Source organism: Parasteatoda tepidariorum, chromosome 5, assembly GCF_982258835.1.
Source record: "Parasteatoda tepidariorum strain Cologne lab strain chromosome 5, Ptep-v5.0, whole genome shotgun sequence".
NCBI lineage: Eukaryota > Metazoa > Arthropoda > Arachnida > Araneae > Theridiidae > Parasteatoda > Parasteatoda tepidariorum.
Window position 1 is genome coordinate 200342 of NC_141759.1, and position 18344 is coordinate 218685.

At 34.4% G+C, this 18344-nt stretch overlaps 2 protein-coding genes across 2 annotated transcripts; one reads left to right on the top strand and one right to left on the bottom strand.

Annotated features, from left to right (window-relative positions):
• The first annotated feature begins 3104 nt into the window (after positions 1 to 3104).
• LOC147808461 (general transcription factor II-I repeat domain-containing protein 2A-like) lies at positions 3105 to 3581 on the top strand. The gene has a single exon (XM_087165055.1). The coding sequence runs from the start codon at positions 3105 to 3107 to the stop codon at positions 3579 to 3581; it is 477 nt and encodes a 158-aa protein (XP_087021181.1).
• Positions 3582 to 9320: 5739 nt separating this feature from the next.
• On the bottom strand, positions 9321 to 14465 carry LOC147808462 (uncharacterized). Its single transcript, XM_087165056.1, has 2 exons — positions 13811 to 14465; positions 9321 to 12895 (listed from the first exon to the last, which is right to left on the bottom strand). Exons 1-2 carry the CDS (start codon positions 14463 to 14465, stop codon positions 9321 to 9323), a joined length of 4230 nt encoding a protein of 1409 aa, XP_087021182.1.
• Between the last annotated feature and the right edge of the window lie 3879 nt (positions 14466 to 18344).

An 18344-nucleotide genomic window follows, 5' to 3' on the forward strand; every position in this document is an offset into this window, starting at 1 on the left:
AGTTTCTGGCAAATAACTCTTTTCTTGATTATAATGACCGCAAAAAAAAACAACAAAACAATATTACACAATTTTAAATATATTCAATATTGAATGGCTCATTCTAATTTTAAATTAATAATTGGTTTATAATTAACTATGTAAAAATTTTTAATTCAATATTATAATTAATTTAGCTATTATTTAAAAAGGTTATCGAGTGTATTTTTTAGATTTAAATAAAAGCTATTTATAAAAGCATATTTACCAAAACATTAACAAAATTAATATTATTGATCATACTGAATTAATAAAGATGTGTAAAGATTTAAACTAAAAAACGAGGAAAACTCTACATTCATATTACAAATGTAAATTAGTGAATGGCCCCTAAAATGGTTCCAATACTCATAATATTTATTTGAATTTTTAATTTCATTAAGAGATGAATTCAAGTTTTTTGGAATGACGAATCTGAATTTTTCAACATAACTAAGCATAAGATTTTTTGGTGCATTTAAAATATTGAAAGCTTCTCTCTTCATACATTTTTAAAATCTTACCTCTATATATTAATGAGTTATCTCATAAAAAAAACTTAAGTGAACTGAAATTTTTAAACAGAAATATGTAACAAAAACGGTTGGAGTTTTCTTATGCTGCAGATCGACGCCAAGCCGAAATAGATAGGGGTTGAATGAATTGTGAAAATTTTGAATCGAATAATTTACACAAAATTTTTAAATTTTTTGGTATAATTGGCATAATTCATGGAGAAAATCAACGGGGTAAAGAAAAATATTTCGAACAGGAAAAATGAAGCACTTTTTAAAAACACACAATGAAAAAAACACCTTTAATTGCTTTTAAAAATCAAAAATAAGCACTTTATAAAAACGCTACGTACCTGTAACACACTTGTACTTATTAATGCTGATTACCGAAACAGAACTAGAAAATAAAGTGAAATAGAAAACAAACATTAGTTATTAAATACAGAAAACCAAAAAAATAAGTTTAGATAAAAAAGTCTCAATCAAATTATATTTAAATTCAAGAATTAGAAAAATTACCTTTAAAAATATTGCTTGACTTCCCCACCTTCAAAAGGAGAAGGAAACTTCCCGCCACCAGTGAAACGAAAATAAAAGAAAACTGAAATAAAGAAGAAGAAAAAAGTGCGGGAACGAGTCACAGGAAAAATAAGAAAATTTATCGATATTTTCGATTCATAATTTGAGGAGATGTTTTTCACTGCGACATTTATTAGCAAAAAAGGAATCGGCGTCAGCAGATTTCTGTAAAAAAGGAATTAAATAATGTAATTTTGGAAGAATTTTATGTTGAGAACTTTAAAAACAGAAGACGATAAAGCAAACTCAAATGAAACATACTTTGAAAAAATATAACTTTTTAAATATTTAAACTAAAAGTGATTACGAAAGGAAAGTCACGTGAATGGCACAAGTCAGTGAATGACGTCAGAACGTGAATGACACAAATCACTTAACACACACACTACTGGTCACCTGCTCCTAAACGAAGTCATCGCAACGATGCTTTACATAGTTCCTTTACGTGTACAAACTCACCGTTTTCATTTCTCCCCTGTTCCCTAATTCAATCCACAGCATAAGTAATCAGTGAATTTGAAATTTTTGACGAACTCATATGGTGGCTGGTACTGGAACTGCGTTGTTTTCCAGGGCACCTGCACCGGGTTGCTTATTCCTTGTAGAAAAGTTGTTATTGCCAAAAAAGGTAAAAAAAAACCTGAAGTAGGGGTTTGCATGATGATTGGCGAGATAAAAAGAAAGATAAAGTTAAATGTAATTCTCCTTAGTAATTAAGTAAAAAAAAAGTTTCAAGATCCTGGTGTCGAACTATCTGGCCATAGGTTAGGTCGGAAAAGTTGGCGAAATAATATAGTTGGCGAATAATTCTTACAGTACGGCACTGCAGGTTAATTCTTGACCCACTCACAGGCTTATTTACAATTGAAGAAGGGAATATTTACATGGGGTATTACTAAAAAAGTTAATATCGGAATTTTAACAAGAGGATATTTGTATGAGAAAAATTACTTATGAAGAAAATAAGAATAATAAAAGATTAAGGCATGTTTCCTTGAAAAACATGCAAACATTAAGATATTCAAAGAGCATTTCTTGTTAGAGAACTCATCTTATTTTTTATTTTTTTATCAGAAACATACTATTTTTCCTCCGAACAATATTATGAATAGTGCTGCCATCTAGCAGTGAATTATTTAGTTGGAAAAATTTTGTTCAGGAATCGGAGCCAAATAGTGCTTCCATCTAGTGGGCAAAAGTTTCTTTTTAGCAATTCTGTTTCATTCCAAAATGTGGCCGTAAAGTGTTTTCATCTGTCTGATTTAATTTCCAATTTGTATTTCAGTCTTCAGTAAAAAATGGATTCTGGATGATGTTTAATCTATTGAAAGAGAAAAGAAGAGAATAATAAGAAAAAAAAAACTTTCTTGAGACTCCGAAGTTAGTTGGTAGTCTTCTTGAAAACAACGTTAAAGCAAGAAAAAAAAAATTTTTATAGCAAAAGACATTGTAAAAATTGTTATGAAGATTGTCCAACTTATTTGTTGTCAATTCTTAAAATTGTTCTTGGTCTGTATTTATTACTTATGCGATAGTGGTCATATATTGATAGGTTTTAAATTTCAATATTTTTGATGTAGATTAAGTTAATATAGAACAGTCATGTTAAAAATACGGCCCGAGATCGCAATCAGTGGCGGATCCAGCGGGGGGGGGGGTCTTAATCGAATCGATACGGTCGGAGAAGGATTTTAGTTGTACTGCGAAGGTATTGTGCATATGTTTGTGTCGTGCGCTTGTGATATCCATAATTATTGTGTCGAGTTCTATAATTGTTACGATTTTGGCATAATGGCACAAAAACGTAAAGTTGATAGTGAATGCAGAGTTTTTTCAGTCTAAATGAGAAATTGCATATTTTTCATAGAATGGAAAGGTAAACCACTGTGTTTGATTTGCAATCAAGTTGCTGTTTGTAAGGAGTTTAACTTGAAAAGACACTATGATACAAATCATAAATCAAAATTCGATTGTTACACTAAAAAAGTAAGAATGGACTCATTGTCATCTTTAAAATCTGAACTTCAAGGTCAACAATCGATGTTTACTAAAGCTAATACAGAAAGCGAAGATGCCCTGAAATCAAGTTTTATTATTGCATTAGAAATCGCGAAGAGATCAAAACCTTTCACTGATGGTGATTTTATTAAAGACTGTATGTTCAATGTTGCCGATGTTTCATTTCAATTTCAAAAGTCAATAATTCACAATATTTCGCTGTCAAGAAACACTGTTGCTTCAAGAATAAATGATTTCTCTCAAAATTTGGTTCTTCAACTGAAGGAGAAAATTAAGGAATTTACAAACTTTTCACTGGCTGTTGACGAGAGCACTGATACTGTCGATACAGCTCAACTTGCTGTTTTTATACGAGGCATTAACAGTAACTTTGAAATAACTGAAGAAATATTTAAGTGCGTTCCATTGACAGGTACTACAACAGCAAATGATATTTATTCTGCAATTTAGCATTTGATAGCAGAATATGAACTCGACTGGAATATACTTAGCAGCACAACTACGGATGGCGCTCCTGCCATCCGTAGCAAACATTCGGGCGTTGTAACTAAATTAAACGATCAGGGAATTTTGTGGGATTTCACTGTATAATTCATCAGGAATCATTGGTATCTAAACATTTAAAAATGGACCATGTCAGGCAACCTGTAATTAAAGTAGTAAATTTTATAAGGAGAAGAGGACTAAACCACCGACAGTTCAGGCAGTTTTTACAAGATTTGTACGAAAATTTTTCTGATGTCCCTTATTTCACCGAAGTTCGTTGGCTCAGTCGAGGAGTAGTTTTAGAAAGATTTTTTGCATTACTGTTATATCTTATTTTTTGAATAATAAAAAAAATATATTTAAGGAATCAAAAGTGATTTAATTAAATTACGTTGTGATAATTTTTACCGTCAATTAACATAATTTACCAGATATAACATGTAGAAGTGACTTAAGCTAATTTAAAATTTCTAGCACGTTTACTGTTACTACAATAATAATCTTGATTAGCTGAAAGATAGAAGTAACTTAAACTTAAAGGATTCACATCCAACAGCATAACTATTCTAGGTTAAATGTTTTATTTAAAGAACTTCATCATAATTCAAATTACGTTACACCTTAACAAGAGGTAGTTACTGCTATACTACTTACATATTAGTTCTTGCAGTTATTTAAGAATTTCCATTTTTTTTATTATTATACAACAAAACGAAGAAAAAAAATAATGGGCACATAATATGTACAGAAACTTTTTTTAACACGTAGAATACTACTTAAGCAACGCTCGTAAACTACATTTTTAAAATTCCTTCAAACGTAAAGTTGAACTATTAGTTGTATTAGATGTCACGAAATAACATTGAAGCAGAGAAAAATCTAATAAAAACTGTACCAATATTTTATGAGGTAGGAGACATTCCAAACATTAAAAAAAAATTGAATAGCAGAATTAAAAGATAATTATTTTATAATAATTTAAGCCTAAATAAGAGAACATATTATGTTTAGCATTTTGATAATTTATGGTTACAAATTACAACATGAAACACTGTTGTCTTTCCTGCGTTAAAAGTAAAATTTTCCAAACAATCCAAACAATCTTCAAATGTCCACTTATTTAGATTTAAATTAAGAGAAACAATTATTCATTATTGAAATTACAAAATTAATTATTGATAAATTTTTGAATAAGAATTATTGATACATTTTTATAAAAAAAAATTCTTTCGAATAACGCTTTTTAAAAATGCACAAATTATTTCCTGATAATCTAAGCGAATTTTTAGTAACTATTCGAGTGTTTTTTATAATTAAAAAATATCAAAATATATTTTTGCTTATAATTAGAGCATCAGAAAAAAAAAATTATAAAACGAACACCAGTCTCAAATCTGTGTCAAAAGATTATTAATATGCTACCTTTGTAATTTTTCGCCTACACTTTACGACGACGACAAAAGAACCAACAGCAACGAAAGCATTCTTTTAAAAAAATTTGAAAGCATTCTTATATAAAACTTAAGTGCCACGAATATCTTTTTCGAGAAATAGTTGATTTTTTAATCTTTTTTATTATTATTTTGTAAAAAAAATTTCTTAATCGAGTCTTTTAATGTTTATGAGTTTTTTAAATATAACATAGTAAGAAAATTTTAATCATAAAGCATCTTTATGGTAATACCATTCATAAAGCACCTTTATGAACGGTAGCATCTTCACTTGAATTCTATACATAAACTATCTTTGTGAAATATTGATTCTTTTACACTATAATTTTAAGGTTTCAAAAAAAGAAAAGAAAAGCAAATGCTGTAGTTTGATTAGCATTTTCAATCGGATAATACAATGCTATATGCCCTTTAAATTTAGGAATAAAAAGAAGCACGAAAACACACAATATGTATATATAATCTTCAAAAAGTTAGCAATGGAGTCCCCCCCCTCTCCTCATCTGAACGGTACCCATGAGAAAAATACTGACAAGGGAAACTAGGGAAGTGTGACTCGCCAATTTTGAAATAAACTAGTGGGATGTATGCCTTATGAGGAATAATTTCAGGGGGCAACATTCGTTTCGGCCCATAGAAGGTCCTATGAGAGATAAAAAATAATTCAATATATAGAAAAATCGGTATTTTATTACTTCAATGCAGACTATTAGTTATTATAATTGTCTGATACTCCAATTAATTTTGTGGTACTTTCACGTATTATATAATGCATATTTATTGTCAAAATTGATTTCGAAAATTTTATATGTCTGCAGTTTTTCAGGAAAACCAGTTAGGTTAATTTAAAAAAATAATTGACATCAAATTTTTTAAATTTTTTTTTCAAAAAACTTTCCAAATTAATTGAAGCATGTAATTGCAAATCAATTAATTAATTAATAATTAATTAGCAATCAATTAATAATTAATCAACTATTAATTACTTTTTTAATTAATTTATTAATTAGCAAATTAATTCCAAATCAATTGGATTATGAGACAATTACAATAACTAATAGTCTGCATTGAAGTAATAAAACACCGATTTTTCTATATATTGAATTATTTTTTATCTCTCACAGGACCTTCTATGGGCCGAAAGGAATGTTAATTAATTTAATTATCAGGAAATTAATTAATTATCCAATTAATTAGAATATGAGACAATTACAATAACTAATAGTCTGCATTGAAGTAATAAAATACCGATGTTTCTATACATTGAATTATTTTTTATCTCTCACAGAACCTTCTATGGGTCGAAACGAATGTTGCCCCCTAAAATTATTCCTCATAAGACATACATCCCACTAGTTTATTTCAAAATTGGCGAGTCACACTTCCCTAGTTTCCCTTGTGAGAAACGTCGTGTAATGTTTTAACTCAATTTTATAGAATGAAGATAAGATTATTATTTTGTTAAAGAGATAGAGCTGACGAGAGAGTAATTTTACGAGAACTGAACGAACAAAGTATTTTAAAGCTTGCATCTTGAATTGCAGATGATACTAATTTTTTATAAAATTATATTTGAAATCTTTAAATAGTTTTTGTCTAATTAAATTTCCTTACTTTTTACTGATTTATCCCTTTTTATAAGAGAATAGGAGGTGAATAAGAAAGTCTTTCACCCTAAAAATCCCTTGCTCCCCCGTAAAATTCCCACTCCTACTAAAGGAAGAATTAATCAACTATGTCGCAAAATCGAGGTAAATCGGTTTTCCATTTGAGACCCTTCATCGTCTTTGGCGTAATAATCTCCATTTGGCGTCATAATCGTCATTTGGCGAGTAGTAATCTCCGTGAGCAGGTGTCCTTTTTCAAAAGAGAACCTCCACCTACTCCATCAGTCATTCAGGTAGGGAAGAAACTATTTGGCCAGACCTATAAGACTGCTATTCCGACTACCAATATTATAATTTATCATTTCTTCTAAATATGAATACTAGTTCTGTCAATCACTTGACCACCATTCGATCATTGGATACCGTAGAGTTAGGTTGTGTTATAACCGAGCTCCTGCCACGATGACTTCGATAAGATTTGGCCGCGTAGGGAAGGTTTTCCGACCCTTTCGCGGAAGCGTTCATGACGATGTGTTTGATCACAATGCCCTTAGAGAAGCGATGAAGGTTGCAGCCCGCAATAAGGCTTCTTATTGTAAAGACAAAGATGATTTAATAAGTATGATTTACGATCAAGAGCAATTAACCATCCGAATGAGAAGAAGCTTTGATGAAGGCCAACTGACAAAAGAAAATCTCTATAGAATGATCTACTTAGAAGAAGGACTCAAAGCCCTTGCTAAGCCAAAAGTTCCAGACCCAGTTTTGGAAATTACGGATATCCAGACAGCGACTCCGGCTGATTCAACTTCTACAACAGAAGAACCAGAGCCTGCGTCGGAAACTATGGATATACAGACTACAACCCCGGTTGACTCAACTCCAGTAACAGATGAGCCAGACTCGAACCCCACCTCTGAGCCTGCGACACAACTACCTCCTACTGTTGTGAAAGAAAAGAAAAAACGGAGAAAGAACGGTGTCAACTCGGCGACACCAGCCAGTTCTGAATCCGAGTTAGAAAGTGAGCAACCCCACCACGAGAAAGAGATCATCCCCACAACACCGGCGGAACCTGATTTAGAACAGATGGAGCTAGGAGACACTATTGAAGCCCCGGCAACAGTTGAGACCCCAGCTACTTCATCCGAGCCGAAAGATACACTGCATCCCACCGGCAGGAAAATCAAAGCCCTCGTACGTGGACACCGAGAAAGAAAAGCTCGAAAGAGAACTCTCAGACATTGGTCTTCAACCAATCAAAACAGAGCAGATGAGAAAGAGGCGTGGTCAGGAATACAAGCTCCCCCCACTCTTCCTAGTTATCCTGAGCGATGTTCCCGACCACCGGAGAATCTTTAAACAAGACCGACTGCTGAATACGCCCGTCCAGGTGGAAAGGTTTCGTGGCGGCCGCCACGAAATCCAGTGCTTCAGGTGCCAAGGATTTGGCCACACCCAAAGAGCCTGCACAGATAAGCCAGCGTGAATGATATGCGCAGAAGCGCACCACCGATTCGGACTTCAGACTCGGTCGGAGTCATATATGGCTGTACTTTTACTTTCGTTACTTGTACCGCCGGTACAAGTAAAAAGTACGTACTTTTACTTGTACTTCGTTACTTTTTAAATTTAGTACTTTTACTTGTACTTTCGTTACTTTTTTAGGGAAAAAGTACAAGTATTTGTAACGGAAATATCGAATGAAATCGTTACTTTTTTCTAAAACTCGGTAAGCTTTCTAAAAAAAAAAAGAAATTAAATTTAAAAATAAATGCTTATGTTTTTTTAATTTATAAAATTAAAGTGCAATATATATGCATTCACAGCACTGTTTAAATACTTTCTGCTTCAACTCATACTGCACATTAAATTATTTTTTACTAGCTCAAAGATCACAAAGCTATCTGAAACCCCGTGTTTGCTTTGCTTATGTTTGTGCTTTTAATGTTGAAATTAAATTACCATTGTAAATAAACAGATCATTATGAGAAAAAGAAATATTTTAATAAAGATTATAACATAAGACAAATTAGACTAAAAAAAAGAACACTTCTATTGATATATTTTCTATAAATTATTTAATAAAAAGTTGCCAAAATCAAACGAACAAAAACAAGGCAATGCATCAGTCAAACTGCTTACAACAACCTCGATTTGCTGATTCCATCAATAACCTCTGGTCCTGGTACTTCATATTCTTTCACTCCCCCTTACCAGGGCACGGGAATGATCACTACACATATTGTTTGGCCGATAGCTTGCGGGTGTATAAAATCAAACGTGGACTGTAAACTATTTATTTTGCGGGTGCGCTGGTAGCGCTGCGGAGCGTGTATGCTCTTTTGTTGTTTCACATCAACTGGCTCTTGGCTGATAACAATGACGCCAAGAAGCCAACGGGCGTAGCAACATACCGGCTTCAACATACCGGGCCACCTTGAAACATAGTTTCAAAATTTGCACATAAATTGACAAAACAGAATTAAACTATACATCTAATAAAAAGATAATTATAAAAACTAATGCAACATACATAAAATTTAAATATATATAATTATAAACAGATGTATAGATTCCTTGGTATAAACCGGATAACTAACACAAAACAAAAGAAAAGTCTAAAATAAAATAAAGAAAGTTAATCAGTCAATAGGTAAAACTGACAGTTTGTGAATGGGTCTTTTATAAGTTCCAGTCTCAGTTTTGACACTGACCACTCTTACCTTAGCATCAGCACTAGGAAAAACTTCTTGTATACGCCCTAATTTCCACTTCAAAGGTGGAATATTGTCCTCTTTAATGAGAACTAAATCGTTAATTTTCAAATTAGGCTGTTCTCGCAACCATTTGGGGCGCTGCTGTAAGCTGGAAATATACTCGTTAACCCATCTTTTCCAAAAATTCTGGAAAAGTTTTTGAGTCAACTGCCAACGTTTTAATGGGGATATGTTTTCGCTTAGAAGGTTCTCTTCTGGTATAGAGGAAAGAGCGGTTCCCACAAGGAAATGTCCTGGGGTAAGTGCTGAAAGCTCAGCGGGATCGTCCGATACTGGACACAAAGGACGAGAGTTCAAGCAGGATTCAATTTGTGCAGTAAGAGTTAAAAACTCTTCAAGGGTCAATTTATGATCACCTATTGTTCTTTTAAAATGCGATTTTGCGGATTTCACAGCAGCTTCCCAAATTCCTCCAAAGTGAGGTGCTGAAGGTGGGTTAAAGTGCCATTTAATTTGCTCATCGGCAAAATACTGATGGATGGATTCTTCTTTTTGAAGAGATTTAACTACTCGATTAATTTCCTTATTTGCAGCAACAAAATTTGAACCACAGTCTGAAAATAATTCATTTGGTTTTCCTCTTCGCGCAACAAATCTTTTTAGAGCTGCAATAAATGATTCAGCGGTTAAATTTCCAACAACTTCGATGTGCACCGCCTTTGTCGCGAAACACACAAATATACAAATGTACATTTTAACTGATCTAACTCCACGTCCAGATCGCGGTTTCACAAAAAATGGACCTGCATAATCCAGACCAGTCTTGGAAAATACTCTAGAAGGCGTTACTCTTGAAGGTGGTAATTGAGCCATTATCTGTGTCGCGGTTTTTTCTTTTAATCGAAAGCATTTTATGCATTTCCAGATTTGCTTTTTTATAACTGATCTAGCATTTACTATCCAAAATTCTTTGCGAATAACTGATAATAGTAAAAGTGCTCCAGCATGCAAGAAGGATTCATGATAATGAATTATAATTAGATTAGTTAAGTGATGTTTTTTCGGTAGGAGAATAGGATGTTTTCTTTCATTCGATAATTGTGTATTTTCTAACCTACCGCCAACACGGATAAGGCCCTCTTCATCCAAAAACGGATTCAAGGAGAGGATCTTACTACTCGAAGAAATTGGTTTGCTATTTTTTAGCTGGTGATATTCGTTTGGAAATTCTTGTTTTTGTACTATTTTGACCAAAACGTTTCTAGCTAGTTTTATCTCATTACTAGTCAAATAACCATTTATGCGATTGTTCGGAGATTTACAGTTCATTATGAAGCGGAGACACCAAGCTATAATTCTTTTTAACTTAACGTATGCTGAAACATTGTAAATGATCGGAAAGTCAATAGGAGTTGTTTCAATCAAGCACGATGTCTTTTTGCGTTCTTCTTTGAGAGCGTCTGTTGAGAGAGGGATTTCCTCCAAATGCGATATTTCACCACTTTTCATCCAAGACGGACCCGACCACCACAAGTCTGATGAGGAAAGTTCTTGAGGATCCAAGCCACGGGAAATGAGATCTGCGGGATTGTTATGAGTAGAAATATGTCTCCACTGGTAGTTCTCAGTCAAGGTTTGGATCTTAGAGACTCGGTTTCCAACAAAGGTTTTAAGCTGGTGGGCTGGCGTTTTAATCCATGCAAGTGCGATGGTCGAGTCTGTATGCAAAATGACTTCGTCAATGTCCATTTTAAGAGAATTATAAACCTTTCTTATAAGTTGAGAAAGAAGTAAGCAAGCTGATAGTTCTAAACGTGGTATAGAAATGACTTTTATGGGTGCAACACGAGATTTGCTCGCAATAAGACGGCAAGTGCTAGATTCAGCTAGGCCTGGGCAGTACATGTAAACCACAGCTCCATACGCTAATTCCGAGGCATCAGCGTAACCCATTAAAACAGTTTTTGTAAAAAAGTCAGTTAAAATGTATCTATTAATGCGAATAGTTTCTATATGTTGCATAGATGATGCAAAATTAAGCCACTGACCTGCGATTTGTGGTGGAAGGGGATCGTCCCACGACAGTTTATGTACCCACAATTTTTGGAGAAATATCTTTGCTTTCGTGATGACAGGTTGCAAAAGGCCTAATGGGTCATACAGTCTTGCTATAAAACTCAGCACTTCACGCTTAGTGAATTTGGTGGTCATTTCTGGGATGGATACTTTAAACGTAAATTGATCTTCAATTGAATTCCACCTTACACCCAAAGTTTTGACACTCGCATCAACTTCTGATGCAAAATCATGCTCTGCTGGGTCACCTAATGGTAAACTGTTCCTTAACTCCCTTGAATTAGAGTTCCACTTATGAAGAGACATTCCACAAGTTGCTAGAATATCGTTCAGCTGTTGTTGCACTTTCTGAGCACCTTCTAAACTTTGAGCACCTGAAACGATATCGTCCATATAAATATCTTCCAAAAGAACTAATGATGCCAGTGGAAATTGTAATTCATCTTTAGCTAACTGCTTGAGAGTTCTGATTGCGAGAAATGGAGCGCAAGCAGTTCCGTAAGTGACTGTCTTGAGTCTGAATGTTACCGGTTTTGCGTACTCTGAATCTTTCCACACAATTCTTAGAAGATCAAGCTGCGATGGATCTATTTTGATTTGTCGAAACATCTTTTGGATGTCTGCCGTGAAAGCATATTTATGTTTACGAAATCGAGTCATGATTTCGAAAATGTCCTCGACCACGTCCCCCTTCAAAATGACATCATTCAAGCTCACACCCGTTGAGGTACTTGATGAAGCGTTGAACACAACACGTAACTTAGTGGTTGCCTTCTCTGGACGATAAACACCGTGATGTGGGAGGTAATAGGTAATTTGATTACCGGAATTGCTTTCATTATCATCATATTTTTCCATATGATTCATGTCTAAGTACTCCTGCATAAATGATTTGTATAAATCTTGCATTTCTTGATTTCTGGATAATCTTTTCCATAGTTGATTCAGACGTCGCACAGCTAAGTCCTTGGACTCTCCTAAACGCTCAACGTCCTTAACTGGCATCTCTACGATGAATCGTCCATGCTCATCTCTGCGATAAGTATTCTGAAAATGTGATTCACAATACTTTTCTTCTTCACTCTGAATTTTTATTTTATAGTCTATATCCTCTATTTTCCAGAATTTTTCTAAGCAGTCTTCGACTTCTGTTTGAGTGGTTATGAAACCGCAGTGAATTTCTGGAGTGCGGGTATTTATTGCTCCAGTTGCAATGTATCCAAAAACAGTATTGCGAAACACCAAATCACTGTTTGCAACGCGGATATCTCCAGCCTTGATAATTTCGAAAAATACCTCCGCGCCTAAAAGCATATCTATTCTTCCAGTTACCGCGAAATTAGGATCTGCTAATTGTTGCGGAATTTCTAACTTATCTACTTTGAAGGATGTAACAGGAAGAAAATCGGTAATTTTGGATACCACTAAAAAATCAAGAGTTTTCAAAAAAGAACTATTACCATTACAAATTGTAGCTTGTATTTTTGATCTTATTGTAGTTTCGTTTCCGCCCAAACTCGAAACCCGATAATTTATTTTTTCTTGAGGTACACCTAATTTATTAGCGAAATTAGCTGTACAAATATTCGACATGCTACCTGAATCTAATATCGCCCTACATTGCATATAAGATCCATTTAAAGGATTTAAAACCCAAATTAAAACAGTCGGAAGAAGCCCTGTTTTATTTTTCGAATTAATGCAAGATAAAGAAGCAGAAACAATTTCATTATTTTGTTGATGAATATTAAATACCGCTGCTTCGGGATTGAGGTCATAACCGTGAGAAGAAGAAGCCAAAACCGCAGAGTTGTTTATAGTTTCGCGTTCTTTATGGAGTAGTGTATTATGCTTTGAGTGGCATATGTAGCATAAATGTTTCGATTTGCAATTCAATAACTTGTGTTGACTGCTTAGACAATTTAAACACAATTTATGTTTTGATACCAGCTCACTTCTCTGATGACTATTCAATTTCAAAAAAGAATCGCACTTAAAGATAGGATGATTCATTTTACACAAAATGCATGATTGAGTTACACTTTTATTAATTAGAAATGTTTTCGTTTTTGGATTTCTCTCTTGACTTAACTTAAATCTTAAAGGAGTGGTTTTGCTAACATTTTCTAATATTTGAGCTCGTTTTTCCAAAAATGAAAATAAATCATCTAATTTAGGAACATCGTTTGAGCTAATATTTAATTCATACTGCCTTCGAGTTTCCCTATCCAATTTTTGAAGTACTATATTTAAAACAAAAATATCAGAAAGATCATTGCGATTATACTCCAAAATTTTTAATGCTCTTATATTTTTCTTTACACAATCAATTAAATTACGTAAGTCTTTAGCCGACTCATGCGTTAATTTTTCAACATCTAATATTGATTTAACGTGAGATTCTACTATTAACCTTTTGTTTTCGTATCTTTCTTCTAAAGCTGTATATAATGAAGTGAATGTATCATCTAATGTAATAAGATTTTTAGCTTCTCCGATTAAAGCTGAATTTAAATAGTGTAGTTTTTGTGCATTTGTCAACTGATTATTGGATGTAATAACATTATTGAATTGCAATTTGAAAGTACTCCATTCTTCACATTTACCCGAAAATTTCGGTAGCGGAATTTCTGGTAATTTTATGCTAACACTATTGTTTACAAAGCTTGAGGCCGTTAATTTCACTTGATTAACTGATTCTAAATAGGTTAAGCAATTTTTAATTTTGCACTTAGCACTAATGATTTTTTCGCTGTATTCTTCGCTAGTGCTAATTTCAGTTTCGAATTCTGCTGGAACCGAAATTAAATTTTCAATTTCAGAATTTAATGACGTCAAAATACTCTCCTTTTGACTTAATTGCTCAAATATTTCATTTAGTTCTGTTATTTCTTTAGTGTCACTTTGTATTATAGTATCTGCTTTTGTTATTAGTTTTGTAGCGCTAGTTCTGATTGTAGCGCGTTTCTTTCTACATTTCTCGATGTTATCCATTATTTATTAAATGAAATTATGCGGTAAATAAATGATGAAAATTTGCCTACCTTTCACTAATTCTATGGCTGGAGATATGCTGCGTTATTTCTGATGCGATGCGTGGTCAGTCCAATAATGAATGCGGGTTTTTTATTGTAAATTTGCGATATACTGGATCTTTATCCTCCTGATCGTTCGGACCAGTGTTTGGCCGATAGCTTGCGGGTGTATAAAATCAAACGTGGACTGTAAACTATTTATTTTGCGGGTGCGCTGGTAGCGCTGCGGAGCGTGTATGCTCTTTTGTTGTTTCACATCAACTGGCTCTTGGCTGATAACAATGACGCCAAGAAGCCAACGGGCGTAGCAACATACCGGCTTCAACACATATACATAATATATCACAGTTATTCTGTAAAACCTAACTGAGTCCTCAAACTATTGAGTACTTTCTTCGAAATGTTTTTTGTTAAGAGGTCAGCTACATTATCTCGTGAATTAATATATTGAAAGTCGACAATTCTTTGATCTACATTGTCCCGTATGAAATGATACCTAAGATCTATGTGTTTACTTCGATCAGACGTAGTTTGATTTTTAGCTATGAACATAGCTGCCTGGTTATCAACATTTATTAGTACTGGAGGTGGTACAAACATTTCTTTACCGAGCTCAAACAGTGAACTCTTTATCCACAATACTTCTTTGGTGGCATAGGCCATCGCCAGGTATTCAGCTTCTGCGGAAGACAATGCAGTGCATCGTTGTTTTTACTGGACCAAGACACCGCAGCACCCCCAAGAATGACCACATAACCACTAAATGATTTTCTGTCAATGCAATCTGCTGCCCTGTCGGCATCGGAAAATACTTCTAGCTTCTTTCGAGTTTTTCTATATGTCAAACAAAGATGTTTTGTTTGTTTAAGATACCTGAATAAGTGTTTGACACTTCGCCAATGATTTTCAGAAGGTCTTTCGTTAAACTGGCTCATATAAGTTGAACTATAGGCAATGTCAGGGCGAGTACCACAGGCAAGATACAGTAAACTGCCTATTGCCTGCCTGTATGGAATTTCGTTCGATGTTTCCTTAGTTTCCTTCCACTCAGCATCAGTTAACTTATAGTGTTTAACACTTGGGTCTAAGGGAGTTGATGCTCCTCTGAGTAAGATTGCATCAAAGGTCTTCAATACTTCTTCTACATAGGATGTTTGGTCTAAGGTTAAGGATCCATCAGCATACCTTTTCACTTTCATCGATAAAATTTCACCTACTTCTCCAAGATCTCTTGCTCTAAACTTTTGTTTAACCTTAAGTTTAAACATGTCTATGGCTTCTGAATTTCCAACAATAAGCATATCATCAACATATATGCCAAGGTAAAGTGTTTTATTTGGATGATAGTAAATACATGGATCACTTTTAGAACGTGTTAATCCATAATCTCTCAAAAAGGTGTCGAAGCACGTATTCCACTCTCTTCCAGATTGTTTCAATCCATATAGTCTTCTTTTAAGATGGCTGACAAGATGTTCTTTGCCTGGCACTATGGCTCCTTCAGGCTGTTTCATGTAAATGTCTTCTTTTAAAGTACCATTTAGGTAAGCAGGAGTTATATCCATTTGATGAATATCCATTTCACATTCCACAGCTAGTGCCAATAAGATCCTGATAGATTTTAATTTGATCACGGGAGAGAATGTTCCTTGAAAGTCGATTCCAGGAATTTGCATGTAACCTTTAGCTACCAGTCTAGCTTTAAATATATCACAATCTCCTGTCTCAGTTTTCTTTTTCCGAAATATCCATCTAGAACTGATAAGCTTGACATTTGGTGGTTTGCTAACAAGCTCCCACGTTTGTGCATAACGTAAGTTATTAATTTCTTCATCTATGGCCTTTTGCCACAAATTTGCTTCTTGTGATGTTAGAGCCTCTTCCAATGTTACAGGGTCCCTATGGAATTGCTTTGCATTTGCAGAACATGCTTCTTTTGCCTTGTAGAGTACATAATCTTGCAAGTGTGCAGGGGTTTTAATAGCTCTTGTGCTTCTTCTGGCAGAATCACTTCGACAGACTTGATTATTTGGATCTTCTTGATCATGTTCTAGTTGGTTGGACTCCTCTGCTATTTCAACTTGTTGGTAAGTCTGATCCCCACAAACATTATTTTGGGATTCATCTTGGCTGATGGCGTTTGTGTCTGGATTCTGATCTATTTCTTCTGGCGATGTTTCATGTAGTTCAGAATTTGGATGTTTATTTGATTTTTCATCACTTGAGTTCATATTGTCTGTGTCTTCATTTTCAATAAAAAAGGAAATCTTATCTTCATAGGGTCCTTCTTTGGTCAATTTGAAAGGGAACACATCTTCTTCAAAGAGCACATCTCTGCTGATAAAAAACTTTTTTCTTTCTGGATCCCAGAGTTTATATCCTTTGATACCATTTGGGTACCCAATATGGATACATTCTATAGCCTTTGGGTCAAATTTGTCCCGCCTTTGAAATGAGCGTGTACGGCTCCAGGCCCGACATCCAAAAACTTTCAAGTGATCCAAGTTCGTTTCTTTACCTGACCATAACTTTTCTGGCGTACTTCTTCCAATTGCAGTAGATGGGCGTCTATTTCGGAGATAAGATGCTGTGCACACAGCTTCAGCCCAGAATTCTGGCTTTGCTCCTGATTCTATGAGAAGACATCTGGTCATGTTGATCAAAGTCTGGTTCATCCTTTCTGAAATTCCATTTTGTTGAGGGGATTCCGGCACAGTTAGCTGCCTTTGAATTCCATGTTTAATAAGATAGTTGTCAAAGTTTTGTGACTTAAACTCACCTCCATTATCACTTCTCAAAATTTTTATCTTTTTTCTGTGAAAATTTTCAGCCATTCTCTTGTATTTATCAAACTTCATTATGACTTCATCTTTAGTTTTGATTGGATACACTGTAGAGTAACGAGAAAAATCATCGGTGAACACAACAAAGTAATTTGAGACTCCCAGTGACGGCGGTGAAATCTTTCCTACTACATCAGAGTGCACAATTTCTAAAGTTTCATTAGCTCGTGTGTTTGAGAATTTTGGAAAATTCTTGCACTTCATCTTTCCTTGAATGCACACAGAGCATGGCTTGTTTGTTTCAAGATTGGATTCCTGTTTACTTTCAGTGGTTATTATGTTTCTCAAAGTGCCTGGGGAAGGGTGTCCTAGCCTGCGATGCCAGAGTCCATTCGACTGGATCGCTGAAATGTACGCTGCAGGACAATCTTCTTCTATAATATATAGTCTTCCCTGTCTTCTAGCTTTCAAAACAATTTCACCTGTTTCTGCCAGTATTTTTGCTTCACCATTGGCAAATTCAATCCTAAAACCTTTTTCTTCAATCCTGCCAATCGACAGCAAATTTCCGCCCAAGTCTGGTACATACAATACATTTGCAAGATTAATGTTGCTTTTGGTAGAATCTTCTTGAACTGAAATAGTGATGTTTCCTGTTCCGGTAACTTGAACTTTTTCAGAATTCGCCACTTCTACTACTGAGGTGTAATCAGTTAGCAATTCGAATTTCTTTCTGTTTGACGTCATGTGCTCTGTAGCACCACTGTCTAGAATCCAGATTGTTGAGTCTTCAGCTTTAAATTTATTTGTTAATAAGGCCCAGTTCGTTTTTAAATCTATAGCAGTCTTGGCACTGCTTTGATTTCTTCGTTGTGCTTCTTCACAATTTTTGGAGATGTGACCCCATTCTCCGCAGCTAAAACATCTGACAGTTTTCTTCGAATTTGTAGCTGTTTCGCTGTTTCTTTTTGTTGTCCATTTCTTCACAGTGTTTGTCTGCATTGGTCTTTTTTTATTATAGTTTCTTGTGTGAAGTGCCCGTTCTTCCTGCTCTT

Coding starts and splice junctions, on each gene's coding strand:
- LOC147808461 (XM_087165055.1), top strand. CDS start 3,105: ATGGACTCATTGTCATCTTTAAAATCTGAACTTCAAGGTCAACAATCG.
- LOC147808462 (XM_087165056.1), bottom strand. CDS start 14,465: ATGGATAACATCGAGAAATGTAGAAAGAAACGCGCTACAATCAGAACT. Junction 12,896..13,810: donor TGAGTCGGCTAAAGACTTAC/GTAATTTAATTG, acceptor TTGATTTTTTAG/TGGTATCCAAAATTACCGAT.